The sequence below is a fragment of the Pipra filicauda genome, unplaced genomic scaffold (assembly GCF_003945595.2).
Source record: "Pipra filicauda isolate LSUMZ 115617 unplaced genomic scaffold, ASM394559v2 scaffold148_size1903560_pilon, whole genome shotgun sequence".
NCBI classification, from domain to species: Eukaryota; Metazoa; Chordata; class Aves; order Passeriformes; family Pipridae; genus Pipra; species Pipra filicauda.
Window position 1 is genome coordinate 1,034,485 of NW_024103973.1, and position 12,475 is coordinate 1,046,959.

The 12,475-nt window shown below is 43.1% G+C and overlaps 1 protein-coding gene across 1 annotated transcript in view; it reads left to right on the forward strand.

The window, feature by feature from the left end:
• The window catches only part of PTPRG (protein tyrosine phosphatase receptor type G), a 399,599-nt gene that overhangs the window by 301,582 nt on the left and 85,542 nt on the right, over nucleotides 1–12,475 (forward strand). The window contains exon 8 of the mRNA XM_027722958.2: nucleotides 492–684. Coding sequence (XP_027578759.1) covers nucleotides 492–684 — 193 coding nt within the window. The remainder of the gene's footprint in view (nucleotides 1–491; nucleotides 685–12,475) is intronic.

Below are 12,475 nucleotides of genomic sequence, written 5' to 3' on the forward strand. Positions count from 1 at the left end.
CTGTGCCTGAAAGTGCTGCACGAGCTGTCTGTGAAGCTTAGCCTGGCAGCTAAACTTCGTGAGGTATTTGGAGATAAGGCAGCATTGCCTTGTCCAGGAGAAAGCTCTTGGGGTGGAATGATCTGGAAGCACTTTTTGACGCGATACCGTGAAACGAGACGGTGCCAGCAGTGAGGAGGGTTTGGCAGGGCTGTGTCACACACAAAATCCTTCCAGACAAGGGGTCTAAGGGCAAATGTTTCCTTGTCCATGACAGACGTCCACAGGTTGCTAGAAGGCCTTCTCCCATGTCGGGCAGGATAAGCCCTTTGCCGAGATAAGGAGGTTGGCAGAGATTTCAGTGGGCAGTCTGACTTCCCATGTGGTTTATCAGTCTTGGCATCAACATTTTACTTCCTCCCATTTTACTGTCTTATCAGCCACCCAGATTTCACCACATTGTTTTTCTAATCAACGTCCTTTCTCTCCCCTGCCATGATGGCTACGATCAGCTGGAGGCATTCTACTCCATCTTCACTACTGAACAGCAAGACCATGTGAAGTCCGTGGAGTACCTGAGGAATAACTTCCGACCACAGCAAAGCCTGAACAACAGGAAGGTGTCCAAGTCTGCTGTGAAGGATGCTTGGAACCAAGATATGACAGACCTCTTGGAAAATCCACTCGGCACAGAAGCTTCCAAAGGTAGATTTATGCTTAAGAATTTTACACTTGGCTAATAGGAGAATTTTTTTTGTCTACTTTGTCATCAAATGGTGTTGAGGACAGCTGTGAGCTACCAATGAAATAATGCGGGTTATGCTGGCATTCCTTGTTGGTATGTATGAATAAATTAACTCCTCCTGCTTATGCTGCAATTAGCTGTAAAACTCGCTGTCACAAGGTACCATGGCCATAAAGCCCTAGAATATACGAGTCTCAAAGCCACAGGATAAGTAAGTCTCAAATTGATGATGTCCAACTGGCTGTAGGGCCTTAAAGATGCCGGACAAAAAGGAAACACGGAGGTACAAGGTCAAAGGTAAAAATTCAGCCCCCTTAGCACTGACGCATTGGGTGTTTGAATGGAAATAGAGTATCCAGATGTGGTTATGGGATTCATTTCTACGGTAACAAGACTTTTGAAGAACTGTCGACCTTTTAATTCAACGTTTGTATCAGTGTGTTGGTAGTGGTGACAGGAGGAAAAAAAAAACCCTTCCTTATAGGCAGGTGATTTTCTAATGTCTTGCTGAAGCGTTTCATGTGCCTTTTTGTAGAGCAGCTGGCGTTTGCTTCTGTCAGACACCGGATAATGAGCTGGATGGAGGGGGGTGGGAGGGAGGTTGCAGTCGCATTGGCACAGACAGCCCTGGCTAGAGGAGCACATCAGAAATTCTGAGAGAAATGTGCACTGGATAAAATAAGACTAGAAATAAATATCGTTTACTACCTTTATTTGCCTTTATTTTATTGACTGGTGTTATTTATAGGCAGGAGGAACGACATGTACTTCCCAGTCTTCAGTCTTGCGAAGTGCTTGGTGATTAACCAGTTCTGGGTAGAGGTAAAGAAGAGAGGGGCAGTTTGCCAGAAGGAAACAGCTAAGCAGATTTACAGGCTTCCCTTTCGTACCTGGCATTTTCACCTGGCCAGGCACAGAAAGTGTAGATTTTAGAGGACGTGAATCATGAAAACAGCTGCGTTCAGCAACCTCACCCTCCCAAGAGAGTGCTGGGAGAGTGAATTTCTTAGGGCTCATTATTCTGTGAGCGTGCTTATTTTTATATAGAGATATATATATAATATACACGTACACAAACCTCGTGTGCGTTAAAGGCAGCCTTGGGACGGAGAATTTACATCAGAAGTGAGAAGATCTTGGGAATGCAGAAATCCTGCTACGCTCGGATGCTCTGGGCTGCAGTTTCCAATCAGTGTTGTAACAGCAACATGTGTCTGCAATTTCTTCAGTTATATCCTCCGTACATATTATTTACCCAGAACAGTGATGAAAGTTAATGGATTACATTATGTTAAAAGTGACAAAACTGACTGGTTTTTATTTTGAGTGCAGCCAAGGTACCTCTGGTTCATGTGGTGCAATATTCAAAAGGATTTTACTGCTTTGGCCACATGCCTGCATATTCCTCACCTCACTGGATCATTTTTAAGATTATAAAGATGCTTTGGGTGATTTTCAGCACCATAGTAAATAACTGAAACCCACAATTTTGTCAGAGCATTACAAACACTAAGGTCTGTAGTTAATGGGCTGATATTGAATTTGGAAGCGTCGAGACCAAAGGAGCACTTGAATAACTGGAAAGATTCACCTTGACTTGGATCTCTAAGAACCAAGCACACATGGCTTAGTTAACATGATGTGAGCCAGTCCACGGGGGCAAGGAAGCTGCACAATCACTAGTCCATGTTTAGATAGCTTGGTGCTGGGGTACTTGACACCTACCATGCTTGGGGACTGGTTTCCTGGGCAGGTTCTCTCTGGGTCCTCTCCCATCATGTCCAAGTACCGTAATGCCTGCCTGGGAATTTGAGCTTACAGCATGCTCAAGAGAGACCCTCAGGTGGGGGACATGCATTTCCTGTGGTCTGACAACATTCAGCATGCCATCTAATGGCAGGGATGGTGCTGGAGTCAGTGATTTCTTTTTCACTTGAGCTTTTGCTATAGGAGGCTAATGGCTGGGCAGCCAGCCATTCTATACCAGCTCTGTCAGCTTGTCACTTTCTGGGTTGTGTGCACACCAGGGGACACTGAAAATAGGTGCATTTTTTTCATGAACTTATAAATAAATAGGTTGCTGCAGTGTTGCTAACACAAAATGGATTGTAGTATATCCTCCAAAGGTTACAGGGATGAGATATAGCTGTTCCAGAGATATAACAACGTGGATGTTTCTGGCCCCTTCTTTGACAAAGGTGAACAGTGATGATGTGCCTGGTCCACTGCACATTCTGAACTACTGACATATAAATGAAATGAGTTGGAGTCATAATACTTGAGTGAAAGCAAAACCTATTGTTTATTCAGCTAGTAAATACAGTACCTCTTTATATAGTGTCATTCATGCAAAAGTACTGAGAAGCCAAGTGCACGGAGTGCTTTCCAGCCAGACGGTCTAGCATGCAAGTGTAAGAGTATAGGGTTAGCATAACAAATTTATTTTATACAGATTCTTCTGCATACCTCATGGTTGCACCTCAGTGCTTTCCACATTGCATTAAGCAATGTGACCACTGGCTGTCACATGTTGGCTCTTGTCTGCCCTCCCTCTGCTTGATTTGTGTGTTGTAAAGGCAAGGTCACAAAAATGTGTCTTTTACTTGCTGCAAGGTGATGTGGTTTGTGATGGTCTTCGGCTCTGGAGGGGAAGTTTGGGTTTGTTTGTCGGTGTGAATTTTTGCAATTTGTTTCCTCTGTCACACTCTATTAAGTCAGTGGGCAGTGTTGCTAATCTGGAAAACAGTGTAGTGTTCATTATGTAAGCCTTTCTTATTTTGGAGGAAAATGTGTCCAGAACAATTTGCATAATGTTCAGAATAATTTTCAGAATTCCCTAGTCAATAGGGAATTTCAGATCAGCACAAAGTGATGCAGCTCTGCAGTTGTCCACTGGCAAACGTGCTATCCTGAACAGTTTGGCAGCAAACAGGAACGTCTTTTCTTCCAGCTATCAAAGCTATCTCAGGTCACAGAGCTGTGACCAGTAGCATAACTGGAGGAAAACTATTTCTCACTTTATGTCAGTCCTCTGAGTATTTCCTTACCAAAACCCTGAAAGTGGTGGCATTTGGTAAACAAAATGTCTTCTGAGAAAGGCTGTTTTAGGTCAACCAGAACTGTCAGTGCATTTGGATCCAGTTTGTTAAGCAATATGAACGTTACCAGCCTTTTGTTTCGCAGTTACTCTCCTCTCCCTCCTCTTTTTTTTAAACTTTAAAAAGGCAATGAAGAGAAGGGCAGTGTTTTCAATCATCAGAATACAAGATGGTGAAAAAACACTTTAGCTAATTTGGAATAGCGCTAATTTTTCACTTAGAAGTGAAAACTCCAGATTTTCTTTTGTGTCAAGTTTAGCAAGAAGAGTTTTCCTTGATGCCATTATCTCATTCCTTCCTCCTGTTGGCAAAAGCTGATTTAAAACAGTTCTCTTGAGAGCTGCTTGTATTCTTGGAATAAAAGCATATGCATAGGACCTTTGCTGAATCAGAGCCCATGAGCTGAGCTTAATTCTTAAGTTGACCCTGGAGCTATTTCAAGAAGCCATACAGATGATCTTTAAAGATCTTATTTCAGAAATATACCATTCAGGTTAAATGCTGTTAAGCTATGTAATTGTAGCAACTGGTGGATTGATAATAAAGCATTGTACAATGATATTTCTTAAGAAGATGAAACTTTCAGAGATCCCAGGTATACAGTGGATCATGCTCTTGGATCATGCTGTTAAATCAGGCAGATCATCAGGCCTGTAAAATTTAACGAGAGGCTCACCCGGGTTACAGTATTGATTTATGTAAAGTTTTGGAAAGTTAGAGGTTCTCTGTACAGACATACTAAACAAGGAATACTTTGTAAAATATTAATCAATACTGTAAGTATCAGTGACAGTGGTAGTGTTTGACTTTTTGCACATGGTCAGCTCTGTTAACATTGCATCCTTTCTCCTCTGGCCTGTCCTCTGTGGCTCAGGACTGTGTTGCTCTGTTACATCATATATTGTGCTCCTGCGGCTCCTGGGCTGCTTTCAAGCAGCTCTGCTAGAGGGATTGCTAATTATTTACAGCTTTGATAGTGTATTTTGCTCTTCAGGGGCAAATAAACAGAATTCTTACATGAAAGTCCATCCAGTTCAACGCTCTAAGTCTGCATGAACTTTACTATTTTCACATGTTGTCCCATCAAGCAGAGGTGTATTTACAAAACATAACCTGCTTCAGTAAATGTGTAGGTGTGGAAACTCAGGAAGAAAAGGTGTTTCATTTCCTTGTTTCAGGAAGTACTGCATGTGCAACAGCACTTGCCTGTTTTATTTTGCTGCTGATTGCATCAAATGTTATTTCTTTCTCTTTATGGTTTTTTTTTTTACGCTTAAAAAAAACCCCAACCCATCTTTAACCTTTCTGTCTCATTAAACGTGCTGCAAGCCTTACAACACTTAAACAAGCATCCCATGTGAGGGGCTCTTGACATCAGAGTTTTCTTTCACAGATGCCTGATTACTTCCCCAAAGGTGTCTGATTACTCTTTGCTGGAGTCTCAAATGATGCTGTTTCCCATCAGTGGGATTTCGCCTTAGAGTACCATCTGTAATTATGATCCTAGACTAAGTTAAATAATGAGCAGTCATAAATTCACTCCAGTAAAACTTAGCTTTGGACTCTAAATTAACAGCTGGGACATTTCTCTAGTAGTGCCCAGGTGCCAATTTTCCTTACTGTTCTTTTTGTTATACACAGTTTGGAAGTCCTTTTAACTTAATCCTACTAAAACATGGATAGAAGATATTTGGATTTTCCCTCCTGCATGCTTTGTGTTGGAGACACGGCTCAGGCCATCGACCTGCAGCCAAAGGAACTGCACTGCTCAAGCAAAGCAGTTTAGTTCTTACTCACTATTTCATGGCTCCTGATGTCAGAAGTGAAACTACAGCCACCTGCCAAGGTATTGCCTTTTCTGCACAGTGTTGGAGTGCACCTCCCACGCAGCAGCATCCAAAGTTCTGGAGATTCTGTGCACTGACATCATCACTTTGAGGCAGATAATTTAAAGCATTGGCAGTAGTGTTTCTGAATGAGAACAAGTTATTTGTCTCATTTATAGCCTCTGTTATTACTCTCAGTAATTTGTTTTTGCTTTCTAAATGCCCATGTTTTATAAGAACTCTCTCAAAACAACTTTGCAGTCTCTTCATGCCCTCGGGGTCTCTCTGGGAGTCCAAAAAGAGTGTTAGGCAGAAAAGTTCTACTCTTGCAGAATGTATTTTAGTCAAACCTAAATTACTACAAAATACAGTGTAGTAATAGGTGTAATATAACCAAAACAACAACATAGTGAATGTAAATTTTAAATTATACATTATTGAAAATTTCACCCAGGATGGCTAAAGAAAAATTTAGCTATTTGCTTTCTTTAAATATCTTAGGGCAAATTAAAATCAGCAAGAACCTTTTTTAATTAATTTATGGTATGTTTACCATTAGAGTTGATTCTTCTTGTCCTTTGGAAGAGTCTTGGAAGATTTCTCCATAGATTAACAACCCCTTCCCACTTTCCTTGGGTAACTGGACTTTTCTATTTGCTTTTTTATTTCCTTTTTTATGAAGATTATGCTTTCCCAATTCCATCTCCCTTTAATCGGGTCCTCGCCCTACTGCAGGGTGCTGGTGCAGATGTATCAATGTCTCATTATGAGGATTTCTGTTCGTGTAGCAGCCTGGCTTGGTGTGAAAGGTCGTGCTTGAGGGTGGTAACACTGTCCTGCTAATTGCTTGCCCTGCATCTTTGCACTACAGACCTGCCCAGCTGCTGCTGTGCCCCAGTGCTCCAAGTAAATGTACTCGCCTGTAGCTGCAGGAGTCTCTTTTGATGTGCACCTCAAGTGCCTGCTGAAAGCACGTTTTAGGCAGAAATCAGTGTCCTCTTTCTGCATATTTCATCCCTTCCACCTCATCCGTGTCTTGCTCTGCAACGCGGCGTCCTGGTGTGTGCAGCTGTCTTGGAGAACATCATGCAAAAGCGGGAAAGAACGGCTGCTGCCTTCCAGGGAGTTTCAGGTCAGTCAGGTGGAACACAAAGCTTTTCAGTAAAAAAACTGACCCATTTTAAGGGGGAGTCAGATGCAAAAAGATGTGATACATATACCTGACAGGTTTCATGCTTCCCCTCGCAGTAGTTCTGTTCTGCAGGGTTCTATTTGCACCTGTAGTGACTTCTGTATGGTTGTAATGTGAGCAGCACATGTGTCTGTGCCTGAATGTAGTGGACAACTAAACAACAGAGTTATTAATAAGCAATAAATAATCACTTACACTTCTGTAGAGATTATAAAGGGTCCGAACCAACAGAGCAAGAGAAATTCAGTGTGAAAGTGTGATTTGGGCTCACAGCTGCCACTAAAGCTGGAAGAGCTAAGTACTTGTAAGGGAGCTTGATGATTTATTCCATTTACACCTGGAGGGAATTCCTTTCTGCACTGCCCACCTGCTGGTCCAGCTGTTTGCCCACAGAAGTACTCACTTTAATTTGAACCATGAGCACCTGCAGCTCATCCTTTGTGTTCAAAAAAGCCTCCAGAAACTATGAAAGGAAAGCTGCTTTCTTGGTCTGATTTTGGGCATCCCATGGACATGTATTGAGATGCTCTACCCACTCTATTGGATTGTCCTTCTTGTGCTCCCCAGTCCAAAGAAACCTCACCAGAATATTGGAAAGGTCAGCTTGACTAACCTTGACAAGTCTGTGTCCTTCTGGCAGCAAATCCTCCTTTCTCCCTTTTGATGCAGGTTGTGCCACTGAACGTGATCACACGTGTTGCACAGGCACACTGTATAAATAAGGACACAAGTGTACATTTTAAACACAAGTCACCTCCTGTGTGCGTGTGTGCAATATAAACACAAAACTTGCAGGGCAGATCCTTGTCAGACGTCAGTTCAGCCCAGTGTGGCATCTTATGGTGCAAGGCTGATCTGCACCCGCTGAGGACTCAAGCCACAGCTGTAGAAACAGTATTTGTGAAATATATGAAATATTTGGGCTCAAACACAGTGTAGTAAAACACACAGTCCTTGCCTGTCAGTAAAACAGGTTCTGTTGCTGTGATGCCATGGAAACTCAGGTGCTACAAAAAAAGCCATGCAGGTATTAATCCAAATGGTGGTTGTGTGTCCACTTAGAGAAATGGGCCAGCAACAGAGGGGGAAAAACCCAGCTTGCCCAGAGCCCCTCTGTCAGAAGGGTCTCATGCGCTCCGTTGCCCATGAGGTTATTTCACCAGGCTCATAAAACAAGTGCAGGGTATGTTGGTGTCCCTCACACCTCAAGAAACAGCCCTGTCTGTTTGAAGCATAGTGAAAGTTAAGAGCAGGGAAGATAAATAGTCTGTCTCCTAGCTACATTCTGCCTGTGGATTGAAGTAGATCAACACAAATATTTGTGTGTACAGCATGCTCAGGAGCCTGCCAATGCCTGCTGGCAAAGTGCAGGCAAAGGTAAAGGAAAAATGTATGCTTCTCTTTAAAGTAATTATCTTTATATATTAATAATGTCATTTATAAGCACTCTGAGGAGTCAACAATGTACACTGAAGCAAAGCAAAAAAACTGCAAACATTTAGTAAAAAGAGAAGGGGGGAAATGTTGCAAGTATGCCTCTTAGCACTTTCAGGTATATTAAAGTCTGTGTTGTCTCTGCATATGATCCTCATAGTCTATTTGTTATCCTTTGGGAGCAAAGCCCTCACTGAACTCCAGGATTGAATCCAACAGCCCAAAGCATGCTGTTGTTTGTTATGGATCAGTCTCTTCCCAAGCAACTCCACTGAGACACACCAGTTCAAGGTAGCTCAATCTGACCCTGCATCCCTTCCCTTACCATGGCACTGAAAGCCAGCATGAGCTTTCTCATTGCAGCATAACCCATGTTTTTGCATTGCAGGGTTTATTTGAAGTTTTGAGGATCTAATAATGAGAAAGAATAGATATATGTTTGTGTATATGTGCATATTTGAGAGTACTTCTCATCTCTGTTGGTGGCATTGCTTTTTTCTTGTCTGCAGTCAGGTACCTGAGGGTGACAGGGCTGAGTGAACTTGGTGCAGTGTTTTGGCAATAGCACAGGCATCGATCACAGTTTTCAGACCTCTCTGAAGTCAGCTGGAATACTTGTGGCTGACTTGCTGCTCATTACAGAAGCAAGTGGTCCATGTGTCCTGAAGGACTGGCCTTTCCAGCTCCCTCCAAGGGCTGGGGCAGAGGGAAGGGAAAGACTCTCTCTCCCAGAAGAGCTTGGCCACCAACTTGTTTGCCCTTTTAGGGAAGAAAGGCATGAAACCCCCATACTGACCTCTCTTTCTCTTCTCCTGAGTGTGTCGGAAGAAATACCCCATCTACCTTCCTCTGTGCTCTTCCTCTGTGAGAGACAAACACTGTTCCCTGCCATTCATCCCATGTACATCCAGATCAGTGAGAAAAAGAAGTGAGGCCTCACTCACCTTATGGCCAGGAGCTGCCTCCCAGAGCAAGACCCTTGTCCCCGTCTCTTACCTACAACTGAGCAGCCCCGAGCCAGTAACATGCTCTGGGCACATCCTGATGCCAGTGTTTCTTCCCTCCACATAAGAATTGCCTTAGAAGATCCATGTCCATCTCGCAATGAGCAATTCAGGACTTCACTGGCATGTTGCTTTTCTGTGCCAAAAATTGTCAGGGCTTCATCACACAATGTGTATCCCACGGCACCAAGGAGAGGAACGGCAGTTTTGCATTGCTGAGACATTCAGCGGGAGGGAGAGTGGGATTTTCCAAAGGAGGGCAGAGCACAGCTAGAAATAACTGCCTTTAAAGTGGTGACATTTTCATGCATGGAAGAGCTAACTTAGAGCATTTTTAGAGGTTTTTATAAATCCCGCTGAGCCCAGTGCAACTGGATTCATCATATGAGGCACCTGTTTTACGGGGAGGAGGTATACAAGCAATAACCGACTATAGAGTTTTTGCACTCTCTCAAAGTTTCCCTAAATAACTCTTTTCATAACCACAGGTAGGATATGCAGAAAGCGTGATGAAACCCAGAAAGTCTGGCTGGTTTTGCATTTCTCTCTTTGCAAGAGAAATGGAGGCTGCTTTTAAAGAATAATACTAACAAAAAAAGCTGTAATATTCTCTTACGTGCCCTTTCTGCGTTCATGGGTGTGTCTTAATACCAGCAATTAAGTTTTGCAAAACAACAAGCCCCCTTTTTGTCTTTCAACTCTCTGAAATGGAGCTGCCAGGAGCTTTTGGATTAAGCTTTATCAGGCTTCAGTTAGGAAAGCCTCATGGAGGTTACGTAGCCAAATACAACATACAAATCAAATTATGGGAGAGATGAATGCAGAGTTGTTAAATTAATTTTGTTTGTTCCAGCCCATTGGAATGTTTTTAACATGAAGAAAATAATTCTCTGCTGTATGGCTGGCCTGCCCAGTGCTTAGGGCTGTATTAGCATGCTGCGTTTGTCTGCCAGTGGCAAACAGGTTTTCTCCAGGCTTGAGTGAGCCCTGGAAGATGAGGCTGGCCAAAGTGCTGGCTTACCCCCTGCCTTCCCCAGTGGTCTGATCTGCAGAGCTCCTGGGCAGCCCTACGCATGGCCAGCAGCTGGAAGAGCCACTGAGGCTGCCCTTTGTCAGGTCAGAGGGCTTCCTCCAGATGCACCCGCACAACCGTCCCGCCTCTGCAGGACTTTTCCATAATGCAGGAGCCAGCTTGTTTGCCAGGTTCTCCCAGTTCAGGTCATCTCTGACAGGAAGGTGAGGTGGGTTTTTTCTCTCCAAGAGGTCCAGGGTATGTCTCACTGCCTGCAGTGAGGCATTCCCATGTTTAGTGCCTCCGAGATGTGGCCCTGTGGTCCCAAAGTCTTGGCTTGGGGGTCTGCTAGCCCTGGATATATTGGCTTTGGTATCCTGCTATAGGCCTGTGCAGAGCCAGTTCAGGTATCTGCTCAGGATTTCACTACACCACAGAAAGATATCCTGAAGTCCCCTACAATATTTTGTTCTCCCTTAGGATATGAATTTAGAAGAAAGCATTAGTAATATTTTTTCTAAAATTAGCTGAGATGCTATTTTAGTGTGAAATGATGCTGGTTGTTGAGTTTGGTTCTCTTTTTTTTCTCAAGCAATCATGAATTCACAGGCTTTTTTTGCTTATTAAGCCTGGTTTTATAAAAAAAAAAAAGGAAATTAAAAGAAAAGCTTGTGTTTCTCTTTAGTGTGTCCTGATTAAGCTTCCCTCTCCCTACCCCAACCTCTTCCTCCATTTCTATCTGTTTTTTAGCTGCATATTTTGCAAAATCAGTAGAGGTCCTTTAGCTTCTAAAAAAAAAAGAAAGCAGGAAGTCTGTGATTCTTTTAATCATTCAAAAATCCAAGGCACAGAGAGTATGGAAAGGAAAATTAGATCTCTGGGAAATGCTAGTTGTTTTATAGATGGTCAAATCATTACACTTCTTTCCTTGCCTTTCAGACATTGGCTATGTTACTATGTATCACTTTAATTAAATCATCAAATTGAATTACTGGATCAAATGTTTTTTTATTCCATTGTGTCCTAAGCAGGTTTGGTTAAATTAATAAAACCATATGTGTCATTTAAAAAAAAAAAAGATTTCTTTTTTGCCCATTCATAAGCTGTTAAAAAAAAATGTGGCTGAACAGAGCAGGTCGGTTATTACTTAATTACATCAAGTGCCTTGCAGTAATTTGAACAAAGTCATACTAAGTCACGAAAATTTTGTAATATTTACTGTGAAATAGCAATATTGTAAATTCAGCCTCATTTTAGCTGGCTGTGAATGAGGCTTGACCTCAGTGAAGTCATTGGGGTCACTCAGGTGCTTAGAAGTGCTTATGACCTTCTTGGATCAGGGTGCAGGGTCAGGGAGGGTCTCTCAACTCTGAGTTTGTGAGTCTCCTGTTTACCCTTGGGAAATACCCACTTCTCTTCTCTGACTGGCACGAGCTATTCCAAATGGCATCAGAGCCAGTGGCATGTGACAGCCCCCTCTCCCTCGAGTGGCTTGGGGTCCTTGTCTGCAAATCAGCCGCCCAGCCATCGTTCAGAGGGCTGTTGCAATTAAGGTAGGTCTCTCTGTCTCTCGGGAAGGTTACCTGCTTGAATTATTTCTAAAACAATTTGTTGCATGATTACTTTAAATATATAAATCTCTGCATGTCCTCCTGGAGGACAAGGACTGGATAAGGTTTTAGATCTGGGTAGTCCTTCACCCAGGCTCCTATCACTGATGGGATTTGATTAGGTGGAGCGATAAAGGCTGGCCTGGCATTTTGAAGTGTAATTCTGTGATGACAAAGGGCGTCAAAGGGGGCAGTTATGATTTATTGGTGCAGTTATCAATAAACAGTGATGTCAGTGAGAATTGATCTGACTATCTCAGTGGAAAGAGGTGAGCATGGAGAGGCATACCAAGGATCAGGAAGCTCTCTGAATAGTGATAACAGCAACTGCTTTCAGCTGTGCCCTCTTGTCCAGGTCCTGGCCACCTTCACACTGTGCTCTGCAGCATCCTGGCTCTGTGGGCTCCCTGCAGAGACCAGGAGGGAGCCAGAGGGAAGGTGTCTGCAGGCAGCAGACCATGGTCTGGCTTCTGGCTTTGTGGCATTGACAGCAGAATGCTGTCTTGATCCCTTCAACTCTGTGTAAATAGAAACTCATAAAGGTTTTCTCAACAGTTTGAGGTACTGTAGGGCTT